Genomic DNA, 25,396 nt, shown 5'->3' on the forward strand with positions numbered 1-25,396 from the left:
CAATAATCCTCAACTCAGTCGGTCCACAAAACCTCCCGTCTTAATGGATCCTCAATAAGTAAAAAGAGTTACCCAGTGTTTAACAAAGAACAAAAATATAATACATTTAAAGATTCTTGCAATATTATATCGAGTCCTTGTAGTGCAACTACCTAACGTATGTCTTTCTTATGTACAGAAAAAAAGGCCTTTTAAAAACGAGTAAAAGTCTTTTAAAATATCTTATTTAAAAAGTATCAAGTTTGTGCAGATTATTGCCTTGGAAATTATTCAAAAAGAGAGAAGGCACGTGAGGAACCCTAGAACCCGACTCGCGAGAACCACAAACCAGCAGGACCGGGCCTAAGACGGCACAGGTGACTGGTGCTCTGAGGAGGACCAGACGAGAGGGAAGGCCACACTGCAGGTCAACCAGAGGTCAACCAGAGGTCAATCAGAGGTCAATGCCGGGAGGTGGGTCGGAGGGCCTGACGGGGATGGTGGTGTGCGGGTGGGGTTGGGGTGGGGGGGGGGTTGGGGTGGATTGGGGGGGGGAGGGGGGGGGGGGGGGGCGGGGGTTTGTGCGAGACGACGTGGCAACAGAAACAAAAGGTAAAAGTATTCTGCAGGTTAACTAAACAGCGGGGTCAGACAGACGTGGTGACTCCGTTATTGACCTCGTTCTTGTTGGAGTCCAGGGCCTTGGCGGCGTTGAGGTCGTTGCGGAGGTTCTCCGCCGCCTTCTTCATGGTCTTCAGCTCGCCGGGGTGGGGCGTAGCCCGCCTCATCATCGGCCCCTGTGGGGTGGCGAGGGAAGCGTTAGGACAACACCACATTCACGCTACACGCGTCCGTCGACGGATCTCATTGACTTTGCACGGGGCGCTCTCTGAATGCATTGTGGGTCCGTCAGTTCTGTCTGCCCCGTGGCCTGCGTGAAAAGTTTAGAAACGTTCAACTTTTCGGGCAGCGATGGATCCGTTGACCAATCAGATCGCGGTTATGAATTGACGAATACACTACTGTGACGCTACTTGGACTCTGTCCAATGAAATCGCCTTTGTGATACAACCCGGGAAAACACGTGGATATGTCAAAAAGCCGGCCGGCAGCGGGGGAATTAAAAAATGGAGGAGAAAGTTATCATTGCTGTGGGCAATCGCCCAATACGGTTTGTCCTGTCCCTGTACAGAGGGCGACACTCTGCTTGCGACTGCGGGATCCATTTTGCAATAACAACAACAAGCAGGAAGAAGCAGGAAAAAGCCGGCTTTAAGCGGGGAGCGATTTGATTGGCTGCAGGCTGCGTCTACAAAGACTACTCCCCCATACGTCAGACACGCCCTCGGTCATCCGTCGACGGACGCATGTAGTGTGAGTGTACGGTAAGCGGGAGCTGACCCCAGACAGGAAATGGGAGCGTTACAGCAGGAAGTGCAGGGCGGTAGTACAAGTGACGAGATGCAACATTTAAATAAGGTTGAGGGATTGTACTGTTATCATTACATTTACGTGCACTGGCGCCATCTGGGGGGGGGGGGGGGCACAAGGTTTCTTGCACCCCCAAAGATAAGGTTGGGGGTGCAAAAACCCCTCAATATTGAAACGAAGTGAACCGGCACGTTATCGTTGTCTGTCCCTTTAAAGCAAGCGCGATAGAACGCTGCGCCGCGCCACCTCCCTGCCCCTCTCTCTCCCCCACCCAGCATCGCTGGCAACAACCCTGACATACCAATGGTTGACAGGTAGAATATGTCAGGGAGCAGGTCAGGCTTACAACCGCATGTCAAGGACATACAAGAAGAGGCAATACGTACATTGTAATGCCCACAACATGAGCCTTGCCTTTCAAGATGCCGTTTCAAAAGTGAACATATGCTGAGATGTGATGAAGACAGTCAAAGAGCTGATCAATACAATCAGAGAGTCACCAAAGAGATTTGCGCCCGCTTTGCCCCACCCGCTGGACGATGCGAGTGAGCAGTGTGAAGTCAGTTTTTGTGTACTATGAGAGCCGGGGGAGTTGCTTCCATGATTTCTACATTTCTAAATTAGTGACTGAAATGTAATTAAGCTTGGCCTACTGCCATTTATACGGGCATGTTTATGGAAAATAAGTGCACACTGCCACTTGTAAAACGCATTCGTGAATTGATGGTTAAACAGTTAAATCATACATCATTGCAACCAAAATTTGGAAAAAAAATCGTAATAAATAATACCTAAATAATTCATGAACTACTGTTCTGAACCTCAAATTCTGAAAGCAGGACTTTTGAGAAGTGATATAGCCTACTTTTCGTTGGAACACATTTGAACGAAATATTTATGACCCCCCCCAATGTTGACCTGAAGTTGGCGCCACTGTTTACATGTCATGTAAATGTGAGGAATGAACCAACCCTCCCAGTGCAGTGACATGGGCATGCATGTACCCCGTGAACTACCAAGCAGTTGATATGAAAGTGAGCTGCATCTTGTGACGGACACAATCTCTGGGATGACATTTTATTGGGTGGTGTGTATTGGTTGTGATTGTTTTGGTTTCGATTTTGCATGCAGACTTGACACTGCTTGTCTTTTCTAAGAAAAGGGAAAATAATAGAACATAGCTCATTTGCATACTAATCTCCATTCATTCCTAAAATACTTTGCTGGACAATATCATCAGGAGAAGAAAAAGGGTTTAGTTATTGTTAAAACTACAATGCAGCTACTGCTCATTGCTGACTGTCTCAAAGGATTTGCAAAATTGTGGTTTGAAAAATAGGAGGGGGCAATTTCAGCTCAACAGGGTGATTCAGAACATAATGGCTCCATTTAGATGCAAAAAATCTTCAAAGCGCTACCTCTCGCACAAGTCTTGATCTGGCGTTTAACACCGCCATTATGTTGGAGGGACAATAGTTCCCAAAGGCCGCACACAGACCAATTCGCAAATGAGTAAAAGTTGGGAACCTCTCAGTTCATTCCGGAGGGGCGTTATCAACAGGCACAGGCACAAACAAACCTACAACCAATCAGAGCAACGAAACGTGTGGCAGCGGCAGCCATCTGGTTTTTCTTTGGTAAATACCCAACTGTAAGAGCCAAATGCTGCTTTGTATTCATGTTGTCATTTCTTTTGTGTAACACTGGGTGGCGCATGTCTGTAAATTGGCCTCAGGTATATAGGTAGGAAATACAATGTTGTTGGCAGGTGTTTGAGCCGGAAGGGCAAAGGGTTTTTGACTGCTTGCTTGCGCGGCGCCTTGCTATGCTATGCTGGTGGGAACTGCTATGGGCAATGTGCTGTATTGGAATAAATGGACCACTTTGGATTTCAACATCAAGATCGTCTACATGCGTTTGTTTAGCACAGGGCAATGAAGTGGGCGTAGCATTCTTAACATCTAGCGCGTCAGCCAGGCCTTCCCCGGTCTCAGGCACCTCAGTAGTTCTGTGTTAGACCGAACTCCTTTAATACCAGCAGTGCTCCCATAGGTCCTCTGTACTTTACAGTCACCGTATCAATCACGCTCCGTATCGCACGCGTCCCAGGAAAATCATACACGAGCCCGCAGATTCATTTACTCAACGAAAACCAAAGGGGATCTTTCCCTCCGCTCCAACAAGGTCTTGGTCTCTCGGAACCAGTCCCACAAATACTCTACCACGCGAGCCCCCCGACCCCCCGCCGCCCCGACTTCTCACCGGGTCCTCGTCGTCATCCTCGCCGTCCTCCAGGAAGTGGATGGCGCTGATGCGGTGTGGGCCGCGGTCGTCCCAGCTCTCCTCCGCCACCTCGTTCACCAGACTTGCCAGGGCGTCGCAGCGCGCCAGGTTATCAGACACTGCGGCGAGACGAGAAAACACCAATCACACACAAGTACCAACACACACTCTGACGCATGACCCCGTATCTCTTGGCGCGATTACAGCCCCCTGGCAGCTGCACAGGCCAGGCGGGCCTGAACACATCCTCCGAGACTCGGGAGAAAGAGAGAGAGAGAGAGGATCTCTGCGTCTGATCGCTGCTTCAGATTCGAGCTTATAGCAAGAAGCTTATAGCAACGCGACTCAAGCCTGGATTCTCTCCCCCTCTCTGTGGATGTTCCGCATCCCTCCACCCTGCCCAACCCCTGCTGCAGCTAACCCCACCCATCCGAACCCGACGGGGGTGAAATGAGCTAAATAAAGGGCAGCGGTCCTGGAACCAGGAACCACATCAATGGGTTTAATGCGAGGCAACACTCTGATCTTAACAGGGGAGCCAGCACTTGAGTGTAAGCGTGCAAATGGATTTACAAATGAAGCGTTAGACGGCCACACAGCAAAGCTGGCCCCGTCGCTGCTCATAGAGCCATCTTCACACGGCCGTGTTTGTACGTGACGGGTGCAGGCCGGGCCTTTTATAAGCTGCTTTCAGTTGTCCAATCAAGTTTCTGAAGGGAAAATAAATCAAAAGAAACACCCAAGGCCTCAGGGAGGGGGCAAGCAGGGTGTTGATATACTATCACCGCCGTAGGCCCTGTCATCTGTTGGGGAGAGAGTGATTCTAACAGAGAGGGATAGGGAGGGAGGGAGTGAGAGAGCGACGGAGAGGCAGGGGGTGAAATCACAGAGCATGGAACACAGCGTGATTTCTAGATCCCAGAAGTGATAATGTGAGGGAGGGAAAACCTTTTAGAGAGATAAAAAAGGTCCACAGATGTTCCTGACAGCCCAGACTTGACACAAGATAATTGGAATAGCTCCATGTCTGTTCTTAGATCGCTGGATGATAATAGTGTTGGCTCGGGCGGTATCACAGCATACCAGGGTATTTAGAATTACCAAAGGTAGGATTCAATACCGTCCACAATACAGCAACCCACTTTCTATTCTACAACTCTTCTTCCCAACATCCAGGAGTATGTTTTACAGCCTGTTAAAGGGCCCATGACACGCCACCAGGTGTGAGTGTGATTAGCCATAACAAGCCGTTTTGAAAATCTTATCTGACATCACAAGTGGGCATGTCCACCTTAGATGTGTGACGGATAGATCAGTCGACCAGCCTACCCGGTGGACTGTAGCAAACGTTGCTCATCCATCCGTCACACATCTAGGTGGACACCACTTGTGATGTCAGATGAGACAGATTTTCCAAACGGCTTGTAACGGCTAATCACACTCACACCCGGTGGCGTGTCCCCGGGACCTTTATTGTATGTCGGCAAGTAAAGCGGCCTTTTGGAGGTCATTGGCGTCCCACGCACCTTTGGGGTCGGGCTCACAGGGCTGCTGGGGCAGCAGGACGCAGGTCAGCACCTTCTCCCCGGTGTCCGGGTCCTGGTCCGTCTGGAAGGTGAGCAGGGGCTGGGCCTGGTTCTCCGACAGCCACAGGGCCTTGAGCTTCAGCGAGGTCAGGGACAGCGGCAGGTGGGCCAGCCTGGAGGCGGAGGAAGGCAGCGTGATGCAGTGGGCTCGGCTTCTGTAGTGGGCTCGGCTTGTGGAGCGGGGTTGACTCGCAAAACGTAAGGTTGCTAGTCCGATCCCCGGCTCCTCCTGGCAGTCAGAGTCTCCCGGGGAAACGCCTAACCCTGACTGCTCCCGATGAGCGGGCTGTCGCCCTGCGTGGCTGACTCCGCCGTCGGTGTGTGAATGTGTGTGTGAACCGTTGTAAGTCGCTTTGGATAAAAGCGTGGCTAAATGCCCTGAATGTAAACGTAAATGTGTGAGGGCTGAAGCTAAAGGAAGCGATATCATGCTATAGCACAAAGCGACATTAGTGTGTAACCATAAAGGGGACATATTACACCACCAGGTGTGAGTGTGATTAGCCGTTACAAGCCGTTTGGAAAATGGAAAATGGAAAATCTGCCACTTCTGACATCACAGGTGGGCGTGTCCACCTAGATGTGTGCTGGATAGCGCAGTCCACCAGCCTACCCGGTGGACTGTAGCAAACGTTGCTCATCTCTCCGCCACACATCTAGGTGGACACGCCCACCTGTGATGTCAGAAGCGGCACATTTTCAAAACGGCTTGTAACGGCTAATCCCACTCACACCTGGTGGTAGAATACGTCCTTTAAAGGGATAGTTCGGAATTTAGGACATCGGACCTCATTTCCAAGTGAGCCAGTGTGTTATTTATCATTGGAGACCGTTTTCAACATGTTTCAACATTCAGTCCTTCTAGTTGCAGAAATCGCTGGTGCTAGGCTAGCGCAAGTCGAGGGGAACTGCTAGCCTGCCATTAAAACAGGTTTCCCCACTCCACAGTGCACCCGAGGCAAACCAATTATAACGCCTGACTATCGACGTAAATGTCATGTGTTGATAGAATAATGTTAGAAATAAAACTGTCCTACGACAATATATTGTCTCCAATAGTTGAAATGGGTGGTAAACACAGCTCAAAATATGAACACAGAAGACCAAACAGATGGCGTTACAGCAGGCCCACCCACCAGAGCTCCCCCCTCCCCACCACCACCACCACCACCACCCCGCCCCACGGCGCCCGGGAGCAGCCGGCTGCGGTCCGTACCTGTTCCCAGAGACGTCGAACACGTGCAGCTCCGTTGCTTGGGAGATCTCCGAGGGGATCCTGGTCAGCCGGTTCTCCCGCACGCAGAACACGTTGAGGCTGCTGCAGCCTCCGATCTGGGGGGGAGGGGGGGGAGAGAGACGGGGGTGAGGACGCATGAGGGGCTCACATTAGAGCAGAGAAAGAGGCGGCGCCGAGGGGCCGTCAACAAAAACCTTGAAGAGATTTAATAGGATTGAATTGTACAACGTTTGCTGGAGCTTTCCGTGATGACCATCATGGGAATAGGAAATCCATATAGACATTGTCACCCAGGCACTTGAGCCTTTTACCATTTCACGTTTGCAGTTGACCCCATTCCAAGGGGTCAACGCATTTTTTGGCAGACTATAGCGTGGTTAAAGTCGTTGGGGTTTCTTAAATGAAGAATGGGAAGCTAATCAAGTTTCTCAAATTCACATTTTCAAAGCCTTTTAAAAAAAGAGCTCACTTGTCACTACCAAAGGCACTACTTCACATGCGACTACGCAGAACCCAACCTCAGCAAAAGGATTTGACACACGAAAAATTACACAGTAAATGCAGCGAGGCAGCATAACTAATACAACCCTATCATCATCATCATCATCTAATCTTTAGACGCGGGGATCAAAGCGCATCAGCAGCGTTAAATGATTGATTTGTCAACCAAATGGAGAGATGCAGTCCAGCCTCTGAACCGGCCTTGGTTATCAACCACTAATCCAATCCACTAATCCATCGATCATAAATCCATAACAAAGGGCGCCTACGGTCAAGTTGTGGCACAGTGTACCACGCGACTCGATAGCGAAGAGCCACTCTATCGCCGGGATGGTGAAGATATGACGCCATGCGCCCTTCATGGTTCCAGGGAGAGAGAGACACCCACCGTAAACTCATTACGGGCCAAGTGTGTCCGACTGTGGTTCTCTCCTGAACACTGCGTTCTTTGCGGGGCTGAAACACTGAGCCATTGTGCCCGCTGTTTAAAAGGCTATTGAGATTACGCTTTAACAGTAAGCTCCGTCCAATTCAACCTACGAGAGGGTTTCTAGAAGAATGCCTGCGCTGAATAGACTCGGTACAATGTGCGCTGAACCAACGCCACTAATAAACAGCACAATGAGAGGAGCACAGCAACACAATCTAGTGTCCTCGATTCTATTGGCAACACAAACAGCAGTTCTTCAAGTGGTTTTAAGTTTGTGTTGAAGAGGAACTGTTCGTTGTTGTTTTCTGAAATTTAACGGGAAATGAGGATAGAAGTCCTACCTCTTTAGGCAGAGATGTTAGCTGATTTCGATCACAGTTGAAGTTGGACAGTTTCTTCAATTTGCCAATACTTCTTGGCAAGCTCTGGAACGCATTAAAGAAGATGCACATGTTCAAATTAATACCATCCAACTTTACAAGTGCCTCCAAAACGGAGAAAGGAAACAGCAACCAACTTCTCATTTACATTAAACCTTTTGAAATCGTTTTCTCTCAATATTTAAGCTAACTTTTTCAACAGGAAGAAATACATACATACATTTCCATTTCAATAAAAACAAATATCCCCATATTAGGATTATTTATGAATTATCCATTCTTATTAATACAATATGAATTATGATGGCATTTAAATTAACTTGGGTGCGCTGCCAACATATCTCTCCATCTAGCTTCCACCATCTAATGTTGTACTTGAAAAAAAAAAAGGATTAGCACACGTCTACTTAACAACCTCAAGGATGAGAGTCTGGAGAGGCACGACCTAATGCTTGTTCCTCAATAAAACTGAATTAGTAGAGATGACGTCTTGATATTGGCTTGATTGATATTGGAATGATCCTGTTCCAGTGGACAAATGTACGTCCATACTGTGGCTATGGTGATATACATAACCCTAACCCTATCCATATATGGTTCGTCCCCCAACCCACCTGCAGCTGGTTTTCCGTCAGGACGAGTTCAGTGAGACTCTCACAGTTGCCGATGCCCTCTGGAAGATACATGAGCCTGTTCTGGTCCACCTTCAGGATGGAGAGCCGTCCTAATTTACCTGACAAAATATAGGTTCACTTGTTACGGCGGGAGACAGCATCATGTTCACACAATGAGAACATGATTCGGTTCAATAAAGAAAATAAATAATCAGAAGAAGAATACAATTTACAGCATTCATTTTACAATGTGTAACTTTATATTCTTTGTGTTTTTGCAATTGGAACAAGGTTAGTATAAAACTGACAGTGTTGGAGTAGTTACTCTAAAAAATTAAGTAATTAGTTACTTAATATAGTTACTTCTGTAAATTGTAATGAGATTACTTTATTAGTTACTGCATTTGAAAAGCAACTCACTACTTATTACTTTACTTTCCTGTTTCTTAATTGACTGTGTAGATACATGGACAAACATCATAGCCCTATCATCACTTAGTGTTTATTGTATAAATGTATACAAAATGGCATGGCATATAAAACCATATGAAAGAACAATATCCCTGTCTGCACAAAGAAATATGCCTCACTGTAAAATCAACAGGATAATGGAGGCTATGGTGAGGTCAATCAGTAACAACACACACAAGATTCAAAACACAGGCTTTTGGAAACATGACAACAAAAATCTTCTGAGAACAAAACCAGCTTGTTATTAGATTCATGGCAAACAAAAAATTAAGTGGTCAATGAAAAATATAAAAATACAATTTTTATCCCATACAATTTAAACAGAAACGCACTTAAGCAGCGGTGACACATGCTGTTACTTTATGTGATAGTCCAAAGGCTGAATGAGACTGATCTATTTCGCAAGCTATGACATCGTAACTGTGTCTTCCTCTCACCCTCTTGCAGACAAGAGCAGCCTCCTCACGTTTAAAACTAATGCTGTCTATCCAGTGCACCGTCATTCTTAAGTAACTTTTGTTGTTGGCGGACACACGATCCAGGGACTCGAAAGTTATGTTGAGCTTCGATTCCATGTCGGAATAACAGTCTTGTCCAGGTAAACCGGTTCCTGTTGGATGTTGGCTTGCGCGTTGCGGGTATTTTATCTCGTATTTTTCTAAATCCGGGTTGCGACAGTTGAAAGACACCGGTCGCCTGGGCATTTCACTCGAATATTTTTGTCCTTTCGAGCTATAAACTGAACGTAGTGAGAATATCGCCACTGGCTGAAACCCCCCGTCTCCGTCTCCATCCCTATCACCATTTCCCTCTCTCCGTCACACCAGCAGCTGCGTCACTCAGATCGATCGCTGTGGTGAGGTGCTGAGGCAAGCAGCACACACGCACGCACCACAGATCTGAACTTTACACACAGGCAAACACGGCTTGGGTAACGCAGGAACGCGCGTTCCTTTAGTCTAGTAAAGTAGTGTAGTTACCGATATTTTTAGTGTAATGCGTTACTTTACTTCGTTACCCAAAAAAGTAATATCGTTACTGTAATCCGTTACTTTGTAACTCGTTACCCCCAACACTGAAAACTGATATTAAGTATTCCCAGCTCAAGCCTGCACACAAGTATGAATCCGTGTTAAGAGGCTTTGGGTTATGAACTGCAAGCGATACAATTTCCTAATAATATATATAACCAACTGTAAATCTGAATCCAAATCAAATATGGTTCAGCTTCAGAACGCCTTTGTGCTTTGTGAAGTATTGTAGTAAGCCCCTTTTGGGGGGGGGGGGGTCATGTGTAGGGCAGTAGGTCAAGGCCGGGCCTCAGCACATCCTCAGCCTCACCTGAACACATCGCTGAGCAAGAGGCCTCAACCCCTAGCCTCTCTTCTCAGTACACACAAGGACTACGTAAGGAGGGGGAGGAGGAGGAGAGGAGGAGGACGACAGCTCACCGATGCTTTCAGGCAGAGCCTCGATGAGGTTCTGGGAGACCAGCAGGTCTGAGAGCTGCAGCAGACCCCCCAGCTCCTCGGGAAGGTACTCCAACTTGTTCTCCGACACGTCCAGGCACAGCAGGCTCTTCATGCTGCCCACATCCTGGAGGGTCACGGGGTCAAGGGGCAGGGGTCAACTCAGGACCGCAAGGCCGTAGTCATGTCACAATCACTTTGAAGCCAGCCTTTTCACTCACTGATCCTATCCAGAGGTCATGTGCACTATGCAGGCGATCTACCTGAAAACGCTTTACTTTATAGTCACAGACTTTTGTTGTCTTAATTAACGTGCATACTTTTATTTTATATACGAGCATGTATTAGATACGGTGGTTGGTAAGATGCATATTTTATCTATAATTACTATTTCTATTCATGTCGTATTTTGTGTTTATAATGTTAGTTTATTCTATTCCGTTTACTTTGATGTTCGATGATCTAGTGATTCAATCCTGAACTGGACTGTACAGATTTAATCTTGATGAAGAGAAGGTTGGAAGGGTGGATTATGTCATATTGCCTAAAATCCTATTTAATGTTGAAAGAGTCCAAGAGGCTTGTGATGCCAATGACTGAAGAAAAAAAAAAACAGCATATACATTGTGCATTGATACATTGTGTTGAATGTATTCTGTTAACATTATTTCTCCCTGTGTATAATCTTACAAAGCGTTGAATACTGAAGTCATCTTGTTATAAAAACAGTTCCTCCAAAGCCCACCCCTCTCTAGGTAATCACCAAGGAGGGAAAGGCATATTCTCAGTTGCTATTCCCGGCTGTGAACATTTTGCTCACACCTTCATGTGGATCCCATAAGTAACTCTCAGAGGCTGTTAGCAGTTTCAGTGGGTTTTTCGGACACCACCCCTCCCCCCCCCCCCCAAAAAAAAAACCTGTGTATTTTGGTGTTTTAATGACCACTCTTGCGTAGCATTAGCTGCAGGTGGAAGTGACACGGTGACACGGCGCAGACTCATTTCGGAAGAGTAAAAATACACATGTCAGCGCAGACTCACCGCAGGTATATCGGCCAACTGGTTTCCATCGAGCCACAAGTCCTTCAGGCTGACAAGGTGGCCTATTGTTTCGGGCTGCGTGGGAGGAGGATGTGTAGGAATTGGAAAGAGGGAAAGAGAAAAATTAGACGAATGCAGGGGAGGGTTGGACTAAGGCATCCATTGGTATTGTGCTGAATTGTTTCAGAGCTCTTATTTGAAAACCTCAGAAAGCACAGCGTTTTGATTTACCTTCAGTTAGAAAGACAACGAAAATAAACAGGGAAATGTACTTCTGAAAAGCATGTCTTGGCATCAAGTATGTCAAGTGGTAAAAGCAGTGCTCAGGAGAGTAGATTTTCTGAATAAAATCTAATCTAAAATCTAAAATAAAAACCTACTGCTGAAATATATACATAAAAACATTCTGGCCGGGGACTTACCAGGTTGTACAGCTCATTATTGCCCAGGTCGAGTTCCTCAAGTTTCTGTAGCTGTGATAGCGACCTGTCGATCACAAAGAGAAATACAGCTCATGAGCCCAATTACTATGCTTTCCTAACCACTGGCCACAGGTGGAAGAAAAGTTGAATATTTATGACAGGCTTATAATAATGACAGGCTTCTAAAATCAGCAGAAATTACATTTTGTATATACTGAGGCACCAGTTAAGACCTTTTTTCTTTTTCCACACATAGCTCCGAGACAGGTGGGGGGTATTGCACTCTATGCATATTTCATGAATAAATAAGAACAGAGAACAGACTGTATAATACAAAAATGCTTACTCTGGTAAATATGTCAGCATGTTCTCTCTGAGCTCCAGTGACACCAGGTTGGCGAGGCTGGGGAAAAGCAGAAGAAAAATAGGATCATGAAAATCGTGCTAATCCTCTAAAGTAATTTAGTGTACTACTTATTGAATGATATTTAAATGTCAGTTCGAAAGACTAAAGAAAGAGCAACTAAATACAAAAGGGAGGCAGACATGAAATCTGAAATGTTCCCCTGGTAGTAGACATCAAGATTGTAGGAAGCGGACCCAAGGAGTGTCAGTCTTATCCTGTTATAAAGTCCAGTCCAGCATAAACAACCGCTTTCAGACAACCATCAGAACATCCAATGTCCTGTGTCATCAGCTTTGCGTACATTTTAACGTATTCTAGTTACTAACGTATTCTAGTTACAACGCAAGTGTTCATTAAGCCGGCGTTTACGCAAATATGGTGTAACCAAGGTCTGGCCTCTATGACGGTCTGATCTTTTCCCCCGAAGCAATATTTCACATCAATTTATGGCCGTTTATGCGATGACAGATAAGAACAGATTATCTTGTTCAAGAAGGTTCCCAAACTCTGCCCAACATTGGCAACTTCCATTTAGGGACGACTTGGGGGTAAAAGCTGTGACAGAGACACGGACAGCCCCGCTCTGCATGTACCACGGGAATAAGCCAGAAAAATACAAGTCAAGATTTAGCGCGGAGGATTAACACAATCTCGTACATTTGAACATTGTTTTTAATCTAACTTGAATACACAATTTCTGATGGCCTCAACGAAACGGACAATCAATCCCCGGTGGCCCGTGGTCACAATGCAGGGTCACAGGGCTAGGGATTACCCGGATGATTCTAGTAAAAACTGTCTTCTGTGTGGCTTCAGCATTGGTTCGAAAAGATTAAATAACTCAAAACGTCCATCAGCGTCAACAAACTGGTTTTTATTTATTTTTATTTTAACCAAGGATGACGGTGACTAAACCCCAGTAGCAACAATCGCTTCAGGGAACTAGGAATATGAAATATTTATGTCACACACACACACCTAGAGTTCATGGCTGCCTCAGTATAAATGTCACACCCCTCTCCCCCCGAACGTATTTTTCAGACTGCGCTATGGCTTTTATTACGTGCTCCCTCCTTGGTAGACAGAAGGCACTAACTCAGGGCGTTATGTAAGGCAGATACGGGACACATGCCGTACCATGAGGGGAGAGGAGCTGACAGAGCTGTACGGCAGACTCACATTCCCCCTGTCCCAGAGTCGGTCTCCAACCTCTCTCTCTCTCTCTCTCTCTCTCTCTCTCTCTCTCTCTCTCTCTCTCTCTCTCTCTCTCTCTCTCTCTCTCTCTCTCTCTCTCTCTCTCTCTCTCTCTCTCTCTCTCTCTCTCTCTCTCTCTCTCTCTCTCTCTCTCTCTCTCTCTCTCTCTCTCTCTCTCTCTCTCTCTCTCTCTCTCTCTCTCTCTCTCTCTCTCTCAAAAATCTTGCATGAGTCACATGCAAATGATGCAAAACCCTGCGCCAAAATACACACATGGTAGGGCTTTATCTCCACATTATCATTGCTAGAAGACAAAGTCGGTTGCATGGACTGGGAATGATCAGCAGCATTTAAAATGGGTTGCAAAGCTAAAGTGCCACGAGTGATTGATGAATATACTAAACATTAACAATGCCCAAAAGTGAAGGTCAATAAGGTTTAAAAAGGTTCTGATAAGTTATCAGCATCAATTATGAGGTTTAAGACCTACATTGTTAGAGTAGCTCAAAATAAATGTATGGCAACTATCCATGTACTACACTTGCACGTAGTACACTATCCGCACTGACTAAGTGCGCTGATTTTCAGATGTCAGTGTCGTTCCAAATCGAATACTCCATGCTGCACTACCCGGAAATTACGATCGCGACTGCCTCCGTGGCTCCTCCCCCGCAAAAAACATCCCGCTGTGAATGGTGAACTCTTTACTCATAGTAGCTATAAAAAGCTATAAAAGCTACAAAATAACTAAATTAATGCAGGCTATGTGGAAAATGTGCCGATGTTGGCTCAGCCCGGCGCCGCCTTTTCCGCTACGTAGCTAAGATGGCTGCCGTTGAGTACAAAAAGTGTGCATCAATTCACACTTCACGGTTTGACTGTTTTAAGTACACCATCCGGGTCCTTTAGGTACACTTCTTTTCGCCTGATCTGAATTGGAACACCCTACCTAATCAAACTAAGCATAGTGAGTGCGGATAGTATGGATATTGGAACACAGCATAGGGGTATCCATAACAAATACAACATTAAGAGATGATTCCTCTCAATGGATATCAGGAATCTTTTTAATTGAGTCAAAAATGTGCCCTTCAACCTTTCCCAACAGTGATATACATCTATGCTTTTTTTTAATTTTATTCATAATACAAATGTTGTCTTTGTTGTAAACTTGAAATGAGGGGTCTGATGGATAGCATAAGCGCTGCAATTACATTTTATTCCAAACTAATCTTCTATGTGAACCGACAATTCTGACCAGACAAGAAAGCTTAAGCTGGCTTTAGCGCAGACAATATCAAGGTAATACAAAAAATAAATTAATCCGATTTCCTGGGAAATCCAGAACAATAATATGACCGATATCCCTCACTGTCTCTTACAAGAATTATTTAAAGATTTGATTTGATACGTAGCCAAATTCAAAACAGTAGTAGAGTAGTATTATCATAATCCTCTTAGCCCGGTTCTTTAAAGGTACACTTATGGTCGAACCAGAAGCATTAAGGGTTGTTGGTCAGTGAATTTTATCCTACATGGTAGAATAAAAAACAGATTTAATTATCCTTCTTCCTGCTGTCTTTGTCTTTGTATACTAAAGTTCTTTCCTGGCCGAGTAGGAAACCAGAAGTAGATGACAGAACATTCGTAACCAACAGTGTGGTACGGCTGTTCAATCTCACATCTGACAAACTCCATATCCAGCGTAGCTACAGCAGAACCATAATACCGAACAATATTATTCCCATGAATACACCGTATTATCCTCATCACATATTTTACAAACCGCATTTTTGCTTTTCCCCGAGCCATTTGATTTGACAACTTATATGAATACTAATAAGGGTTAGATATTTTGATCATGAAACATGCAATTGTAAGCTTTGGCTTTTACTGCACCATAAGAATGTATTCATTTATTTCAGCTGAGGAAAATGTCTGGCATGATACATTCATACAACTGTAATAATGACAGTAATAGTGTAAATGCTTACTTTCCAATGTTCTCTGGTAGGGCCTGTAATGAAATATCATTGATGGAAAGGCATGTTAAGTTCCGCAGCTCTGGAAAGCTCTCTGGTAGTCTGCAACAAAACAAAAAGAGCAAAAGCAAAATGACTAATTGTACTCAAATAAGAAGACTGAAAAATGTGTGCGAAATGTTTATCACAAGCATAACATCCACTACAAAATTTAAGTGAACTTCACTCATTGCCCCAAGCATGTATCAAGTCTCACAATTATTATTTTTTTAATTATTCAGTTTGATAAAGTCCTTAAATTCACAGAACTCTGAAAGCGTCCATCAGCAAGGTGACTTTGGGCATCAACAGATATCTCCATGTGACTGTATCGAGACACATTGAGCCACTGTGTAGCTCGAGTCACTTCTCTGCCACAATAAACGTTACAGCAAAGAGAAAAATCAACCAACAACACATAAAAATATACACAAAACACCTCATCACTAAATCTGGAAAGAGTCCGGCTTAGTGCACTTTAAGTAGACTGATAGTGTGGTGTTTACCGTGGCAGCACTCTGAGTGCGTTTAGTCCCGCGTGCGATAATACCTTGTGTTTTCTGCCTACCAAGCGGAGGCATGTGCAATGTGGCCCAGACCCCTGCTGAGGTGCAAATTAGGCTAAACCCCGACCAAACAACAGATAAATCATGCCATGGCAAACGTTTACCAGCCCCTCCAACACATTGTGTGTATTTAGGGATCAGCAGAATTGTTCAAGGGGATTTACACAAGGTTAGGAAAAGTCTGATGAAAAATAAATTGACATTACATGAACAATAGAAAAAGCTACGTTTGCTCTGTTGGTAGTCAGTTGTACTACATGCACCATTCGATAAGGAGAAAAAAATTGTATTTTTTTAATACATTAAGTAATACCTAAAGTTCCATAAAGTATATAATTATAACTACCTTTGTAATGGGTTTCCACTGAAGTCTGCTACTTGGAGGGCTTTGCAGTAAGAGATGGTGTCTGGAATTTCCATTATATCTACATTAAAGAAAAAGAAAGAAAGATGAAGCCATGTAAAACCTTTTCCAACATGAAACATTTGATCAACACTTTACACCATTATACTCCAACTTAAGTCATGCAATGTCTTATTCTAAATTGAGCGTAAGACTATTGGCCCGAATGGTAACTAAACACACACCTGTGAACACAGCAAACAATATTAAGACCTAGCAAAAGCACAAATACTCAATATGACATGATAACGCAGGCAAAAACAAACTAGCAGAGAAACAGTATTTAATTAGCATTCAAGATAACATCCTGCTTCACGGCCATAACTCTGAACCCTGCACGCAGAAAACCACCACAACAACCCAGGTTTAAAAATGGTTTCAGTGTGTACAGAAAACCGGAAGGGGGTTTGCATGCTGTGGGCCGCAGGTGTTATTTTAACGCTCCGCAAACCAGCCACAAACCGAACATAGCGAGTCCAAACACAGTATGTTATTTATATATTGGTGTGTTTATGCTGCCCTTACCGTTCCTAGACACATCCAGTTCCACCAGCTGCATGAAGTTCGCAATCTCCGGCGGGAGCCTTTGGATTTCATTGTCGCTCAAGCCAAGCTTTCTCAGTTTAATCAGCTGGAAGAATGGCTGAAAAAGACAAACATTGAAATAGAGCTGAAAATATGTACACACAAACCCAACATTGATCATTCTTCCCACACATTCCGAGCAGTTCTTTGGAAAAAAAAAAAAAGAATAGTAAACACAGTAATAGCAGTATTGCTCAATAAACATCAAATATGCCCTCAGCTTAATGTTTAATGAGCTTACAGTAATGACAAATACAATCAATACATTATGTCAGCCTTACACGTCAGATAAACTCATCCGTGAATAACTAACAGTTATACACTTGTAGTTATATCGTTGTCTACTTGTCACCCAAGTCAGAGTATCCTAGTCACATGTTCAAACTACAATTTTGGTAGTAGGACAACAACTGCTGTAGTGGGTTCAAATGCACAATGACTTAGTATCATTGTATAAATATGTTATGTCAACATGTCAACTGTTATGGAAATCATCATATTTGTTTGTTTTGAAAGGGATTGCATGTATTGGACCCACTAATGCAGGGAAGTAGTGTGCTTTGTTTATGGAAGCCTAGTTAACTTGTAATGTATTACGATAGGCATGACTAGACACACCGCATGCACAGTGGTTACCCAGAGGCCAATACAGATTATGATCGTATAGTTAAAGTATCAAGTGTTGTGCTTTGCCCAGAATTGCTCCAACTCCTACCTAAACAGCTTACCCTGCACCATCAAATAACCTTCACCAAAAACAATGCCTGGGATTCTACAGACCTAAACATGTACCAGAATATGCATCATTTAAATGATCATTGCACACAGAGAAAAATTTAATGTATTTGTACAGCCCTAAAATCCAGATTAAGTAACATTAAGGCTGTTCTTAGTCAGAACAAACCTTTCCTTAGATTGCCCATGTGCTAATCAAGGAGTTCTGGATTACGTTCCTTGGTTCTGTGTTCTGTAACCGAGGGTTCAATGCTCAGCATTGGATCCTTCTAAACATATCGCCACGTAGTTTCAGACCCTGACTGGTGGTCCCTTCAAAAGTACTCATTCCCTTCTTTGTAAGCCATTTACAAGCTGGTCTGCCTCTGCTATTTGAGCCCTCCTTCTTGGCTGATGTGGTATGAAAACATACCACTTTGTTTTTTAGGTTAATGTTTGGTTATCAATAGTTCACTTCCGACTACACTTTCATTTAAAAATGCATCTAGGTGTGTATCAGACTCTTTCCAAACCCCTTCATAGACCATTGGAAAAGAGTGCTGGGGAAACAAAGAGGTTCATTTCTAAGGGGGAACAGATTACAGTACTACAGAACAGTTACTCCTAGGACGTTCCTCTTGGAAAATGTTTCTATCTTGACAGCTAATTCCAGATCCTTCCAGGATGTTTTGATCTGAACATCTTTTGCACCCGCCAGCCCACCTCAGCTTCCCCCTACCTGTGGGCAGAACCCATTGCAGTGTCTCCATTCACACTAGGCCTTCCTATCAACTGGAGACAATATGCACAATGCCCACTGAAACCAAACAGGACATCTTCTGATCACTGCAACAATAAACTGGTCCTAGATATCTCCCAGACGACAGATGTTGGGGTGTCACATTAAACAACTTTGTGTATTTTAGTCTTTCCAAGAAAGATTAAACGGTGTCTTTCACTTTACACACTGTTCAATGCGGGACTGTTTTGTTTTTAAGCCTAAAGATTTTTCTGGTTCCTAGGTTATATGCAACATGTCACAGATTCGATACAAACCTTGTGATTCACTGATTCACAAAAACCTTTTCTAGTTTCTAAATCCCAGATTTTCAAACCTGCATCCCACAAATCCTCTCAAAGTAAAAGTATCGCTTCTGTATCCTATCGGAGCGAGTGTATCGGGATGTGAATCGAATCGTGCTCGAAAGGAGAATTGCATATCCCTGTTTCTACTCATCTCTGCCACACATCGATGTCCCAAAAAACTGATAATAGAAAATTGTTTATGTTCATGTTGGTATACTCTCTTCAAAGTCACGACCAAGGGACTCGGGCAGCGAGGTGTGTGTGGATGTACGGAGCTCTGCCTTGGACGTGGTTGATGTTGATCACGCCATCGACTAGACAGGGATAAGCTTCCCCGACACTAATAGCATATATACCACCGCGTGTGAAGCATTTCTAATACAAAATCTAAAAGCAAGTTCAAGCAAATTTGAACAAAAAATTTGAAAAAAATAATAACAAAGTTGCCCTGGGGTAACACACATTCTTTTTAATGTCCTACTGTTTGAATTCAAGCCCAATGAAGCCCAAAGTATCATTCATAAACGTGTTTCAGTGTGTGAAAAACTCCTTAAATACAGCCCAAACAACAATGATATTGTGCTACCTTGGATCAACAGTTGAATGGGTTTGAGGTTGTCAAACTGAATTTGAGAGCTCTAAAAAGTAATATTATTGGAAATAAACCAACTTGATTGGCTTCTAGTAAATCATAACACCGGGACCTGCAGCCTTTAAAGTGACAGCCCATGTGCAAAGCGGTAATAGGTCTACACCACAGGAGGCAAATAGTAAACATATTTGGCATCATTGCCAGATCAAGTTTAAGACTGTATAAACCTCTATATTCTATTTATGTCACGCTTTGTTCCTAGCTGATATTCAAGCCTATAGGCTAAAATAATGATATATTATCAATTTAAATATAGTACTAGGTTGTATATAGGGTCTGTGTGGCAGCACTGCGTTTATAAACCTGGCTGCCAGAACAAATCAGCAATCTGTATCGGCCCATTGGAGCATCATTAGTGCATCACTAGTGCATCACTGGTACCCATCTAAGTACAATGCCTAGATATTTGAGGTGATTCCCAGAAACAGGTACCCTGGAAATCTAGAGTTCTCACGAGAGCACAAGTTGAATTTGCTCAGCAAGTCACTCTGGGAACGAGCAATATAATCCCTCCCCGATGCCCCTCTCCCAGCACATTAACCAATCACATCGGTGTATCCGATATAGGTCTTATCTATTGGTTAGCTCCGCTGGTCTGGATACGTCACTCCTTGTATTCTTCTGATTGGTCGTAGTGTATGCATATAATGCATGCTTGGTGCCGCCCCTCAAGTTGTCATTTTCATTACTCGTTGCCAGACCCTACAGCTTTCTAGATGTGGGTCTGGATTTCCAGGCTAAGAAACAGGTAGATTAGAAACAGCTTTTATCTGTACTGGCCATCTGAGTGAGTCATGAAACATGTTGGATCTAGTGTTGGTTGAATAAAAAAGGAAGATAATGACAAGAGCCGTTTGATTATTGTAATGTGGTTTTATCGGCTATCGTTTTTAGTAAAGGCTTTTGTCATTACTCTAATAGCGGTGGACTAACCCGTTCTTCCGGTTATACTGTCATTTGTCACACCCATAGCTGTCATCCTGTCTGACAAAACAACTAAAACTAACTGTCACCTGGTTGCTGAACAATAGCCCCATAAACCATTGTCTTGACACACGAGTCAAAGAGTTATAGTTATCTTCAGTCTGAGCCGGTTAACCTTCAGCGATGGGTTTTTGAGCCTACTAATACAAATAATGCTGTAAGCTCTTGTAGAGTGTGACTAAATGTTAAAAAAGAAATGTTTAAGAAAAAAATGTTGAAGTCATACAAGGCTAAAAGTAAAAAAATTAAAAACGATGTCTCCAATATGTTTTTGGTCTAAACTATGTTGTGAATCTGCACTAGCCTAATGTTAATATACAAAGGTGTGTAAGGAGGTTAGATAGGAAGGGCTGGGTGAAGAAAAAGGTAAAGTGCAACCACCAAGTTACTAATTAAACAAATATATTACACATTGCTCCAGAACAGCCATATGTAGGCTGCACACACGAACCGGTGTGTAGCCTCCAAGCGTTACACAATATCACAGTCATCAACAGTCATGCAAATAGCATTCCTGGGTGCTGGAGTGAATTTCAACCACCAACTTTCCAAACCATGTAAAAGGACTTTGCAGCTAATCAGCGGGGATAACAAATCAATCAAAACGTGATTCAAGGCTAATCCAACTGCAGTGCTTCGTAGGAAACCGTTTGTTTATTCACAACAGAGGGCATGGAGGAGTGAGCCAGCCCCAGAGGTATCCATAAATCCCCAGGGCTGTTCACGGTGTGCTGGCGATGAGCGCGTGCCAAGAAGCAAAGTGGTTTTAAAACAGATATCGACGTCTGGTTATTTCCTGATTTGCTTCATGAAAGTAATCGTCCTATTATCTAGTAGTTGAGGTCGTAATTGGGAAGTATACTCTTTGACAGTTCCCTTTATTTGATGCTGATGCTGTGAGGGGAGAAGTAGGCCCCAAGTAAATAAAAGATAAAACGGCTCAGTCGATTCCTCTTGTTAAGTTAAGGAGTAGGCCAAATCAGACATTAAAATAGCTTTTTGTTATGTAGGCTACACTCTTAGCCTACATTAGAGATGAATGGTGTGGAGGAGGTATTCAACTGATACAGGGTGAGGCTGGCTAGTTGCATATGGCAACTGGCCCTTTGTCTGGGCTGCTCTGTATAATAGAATTAGTAAACACATATGAAACCAGGTTAATGTCATGCAAATGGGACAAAAGGCTAGATGGAAATCTTTGAGTAAAACCGAAGACACTAAAAGGTTTTTATTTGCCTGTTTAGGACTTAACGTAAACGTGAGTTGAGCAGTAAAAAGACCAAACAATGTTGAATAAAAAAAGTACCAAGACTAGCCCACGCCACTTAAAGGTTGTATCAGTGATGCTAGGCGAAACATAAATTATCACATTCATCACAATCCGCTAGCTGCCTGCCCCATAAGCAGGCCGGCAAAAACGTGTCTCTGTAGGCAGCCCATGCTCCGAGATCGTACACAAAAACAAATGGTACTACCAACTACTCAAAACCAAAATAAATAATAGTCCAGCCAATCACAGACAAGGGGTGGTGTTGTGGGGCTTTGCGCTGCGTTCAGGATAGTTTTTACTGGATGCATGAAACACGGAAGGGAGGGGCGAACTGGTTCTGTTTGTTTGGGATCTCACTTCAAACATCAACAGAAGTGACGTCACCCAACTTCGCTGATACAACATTTAAACTGGAATTACTATGAAACCGGACGCATATTTCAGGTTCAACCTGAATGGTGAATAAATAACAGACCGTTGAAATTCCAATAAGTCCAACGGGACAAGTGAAAATTCAGACCACATTTACCATAACAGTTCTAAGGATAGGCTTTCTTCAGCCTGCAGCTCAAACGATGGGTCATGATGAAATGATGAATAATGATGACGTAATAGAAGCATTCCTGAATGATGCTACTACTATGGACTCAACTATATCAATAACCACACTGATCATAACAATACGTGCATACAGCGAGTTCCCTCCTGAACCAGCCTACCTGGAGGGAGAGAACTCGGCCAGAGAACAGAGCAGTGAGCTGGAGTCATTTAAAAGGTTTATCCAATTGGACGCGTCTTGGGTTCACTCTGAAAGCCGTAGACGACATTATGTCCACGCTAGGCAGCACAATAAACAATGGCCGGCTTTGTTGCCCTGCCAGGATTCCCTTGTTCTATTTATCTCAAACATAGAAAAATAACTGGAATATGGCTCCGCGATGCACAACAGCATGCTGATCTATAGCGTTTTGTAGATGTCAGCTACTAAAGGTGATCAAATCCGATGCAAGAAAAACCCTGGGCCTGACCCAAAAGCTAATATGTTCCAACCGCAGTATGAGCGAGGCGACAATGGGAGTGTACCTTTCAGCACTACTTGTGTTCAGCCAATCTGCAAGACTGGTTTCATGGTTCAAAACAACAGTTAAATCATCAGTTTTTATTCCTTGCACCCTGAGGTGCAGGCTACAAGAACACCCCAGAGCAACAGGATGACACATGTCATCCCTGGAAGGTGAAGAGGTAACACTACACGCGTTTGCGAATATGACAATATGACACTTTGGGAATCACAATGTCAGCTTTGACAGACAAACGAACACCCATTATATAATAATTCATATAAAAGTGGTAAAGCTATAGTATAATTGTTTTTACACAGATTTGGGCCTATAGATTTCAGTCCAGTCCAACAGTAAAAGGGATTGCATACTAAACACCATAGAGACACTGGTAGACTTTACGTTAATGGGGTTTCTGTTGGGGTTCAAACTGTGGGGAAAGTTAGTGCAAAGGCACAACGTAGGTTTTCCACCTCCTCTTCATTAGAGGATAGACAGGTTTCATCAGTCCTGTTAGGATAGGAGCCAATTGGATTAAACCCAATTGGCCCAAGGCCTATCCCAACATGACTTGTGTTTCATGAGGTCAGGTGAGTTGATCCGGCATTCCCTTATTCTACTCCTGCAGCTGATGGGGAAGTACTGTCAAACAGGCCCACTTTACCTGTAGGTGACCACTGACCACACTCAACTACAAGAATGGGACATTATCCAATTAGAAAAGATTCAAAAGCAGTCTCCCGTCAGAATTGAGTGTATTCTGCCATTCTGCCAGTTCTGACATTTGGCCAGGGCTTTTCAATGCATTAAGACCCAACAGCTTACAAAATAAAAGGGTAAAAACACTGCAAAATCAGAAACAGAAATGTATGGGTTAAAGACTTGGATGAATCAACTGCATCAAATGGCTAAAAGGATCGACCACAACCATAGCGTCCACACAATTACACAGGCCAAGCTTGCAAACAAACTGCAAACAGTTGAGTTACTAACTCAAAACGATCCTCTCTAATTAAAAAACAGTTACTGACAGCGTGCACAGGTTGGGTACATACAGCGTCGTCAGCAGCAGACATTCAACGGCTTGGCTTTTGTGGCAGAACACGCCTGTCAAATGCCAGAGCCCCTGCACAACAAACACCAGCATTATCAGACCGGAATTTGAGTAAGCTCAAACAGGTAGGAAGTGACTCGGACAGATGCCACGCATGCTAAAATGTCTGAGATAGACTGTATGAGAGAGAGAGACAGAGAAATGTTTCAAAGGTCAGACTTGTTTATCTCACGTTCATAGCAGGGGGACAAACAGTCCCATTGGGGTCTTGCTATTGCAATGTTCATCTCAGGACAGAGTCCCTCTGAGTTACAGCCTGCGCCAATGGAGTTAGAAGGGCTATAACGAGCCATTGAGATAAGCATCATCTATGGCTCGAGTACCATACGGGACAAGAGGGCAGGTGGAACCAGGTAGGACACTTTGACAGGCTATAGTGCGCTGACCTTGCGTAATTGATGTCCCTGGTTCCCACGAGATACAGATTAGGACATTGCCAACCCGTTTATATTAAGTGACCGTGTGCCAAATGCATGAACGCATACACGTTTACTTTGACAACGTTTTAAAAGCATTACAATTCGTTTGCTTACCTTGGGCAAGTCTCGGAGTTGATTGGCATCCAACAACAGCTCCTCCAGACTGCGGCCGTAACGGTAAATCTCATCGGGCACATAGAGCAGGGAACAGTGGCGTTTATCGATCGTCTCGACGTGACGGTTGCACCGCCACAGGGGGATACAGTGAAACATCACGGGGGGATGGATGGCAGAGCCGCTCTGAAAACGTCGTGCCCAGGAAGGATGCAACAGATTGTTTGTCTAGCTGACGGTGGTGGTTCAAAAAGTAAAATTCCCCACGAACTAAGCTCTCTGGACACGATCGCGGCTGAAAGTCGAGCGGCGAGTGGTAAACATCGAAACGCAATCTCACCGAGCGTAAATAAATCGCACTGCCAGCGAGGTCGCAGCGAGCACTCGTCGTTCACCTACTTTCTGGTTAGTTTGTAGGCACCTGCCTGTTGGTTCGTTCGCGTCTTCGCTGCGTTACGCGCGCCACGGACACGCATGGATCAACTTTCAACCCCCTTATCCAAAAATATTAGCCGCATCTTAGTTTCGATAGAGGGGTCGCGTTTCTCGTTTTCCTAGTGCCAGAGTTAATTTCCTCCCAGTCCAGATTCTGACCCGGAACATTCCCTCCCTCATTCCAATCCTACGTCATCTGCCAGAGCGCTCCTCCCTCTCCCGGTTATTCCTCCCCTTCCTCTCTCCAAGCCCGGCCTGCTGCCACATGTTTGCGTGTGCAGATAGTTTGATATCCAACGATAAGAAAATCATCATCCATCTAAATGCATCATGTCGATGTTTTTGTTTGTTGTGAAACTCTTCATGGGGGGTGGGGGCATTGCTTATGCAATTGTGTGACCCCGGTCTCCATGAGGTCAGATTTGATGGATAAAGCTCTATTCAACCAGTATACTTAAATGGCTGTAGTTAGACCCTGAACGACATGCGTTCAAAGTTGGGGCCTAATTGAAAGCAAAATTACACAAG

At 44.2% G+C, this 25,396-nt stretch overlaps 1 protein-coding gene across 1 annotated transcript; it reads right to left on the bottom strand.

Annotated features, from left to right (window-relative positions):
• Positions 1 to 554: 554 nt before the first annotated feature.
• On the bottom strand, positions 555 to 24,996 carry lrrc1 (leucine rich repeat containing 1). The gene is made up of 14 exons (XM_084470490.1): positions 24,434 to 24,996; positions 16,960 to 17,077; positions 16,378 to 16,456; positions 15,439 to 15,528; positions 12,191 to 12,247; positions 11,845 to 11,908; positions 11,423 to 11,497; positions 10,364 to 10,508; positions 8,442 to 8,560; positions 7,789 to 7,872; positions 6,496 to 6,611; positions 5,220 to 5,392; positions 3,673 to 3,812; positions 555 to 776 (listed from the first exon to the last, which is right to left on the bottom strand). Exons 1-14 carry the CDS (start codon positions 24,590 to 24,592, stop codon positions 627 to 629), a joined length of 1,569 nt encoding a protein of 522 aa, XP_084326616.1. The 5' UTR covers positions 24,593 to 24,996; the 3' UTR covers positions 555 to 626.
• Between the last annotated feature and the right edge of the window lie 400 nt (positions 24,997 to 25,396).

This window comes from Micromesistius poutassou, assembly GCF_964030765.1.
Source record: "Micromesistius poutassou genome assembly, chromosome: 7".
In the NCBI taxonomy this organism is placed as follows: domain Eukaryota; kingdom Metazoa; phylum Chordata; class Actinopteri; order Gadiformes; family Gadidae; genus Micromesistius; species Micromesistius poutassou.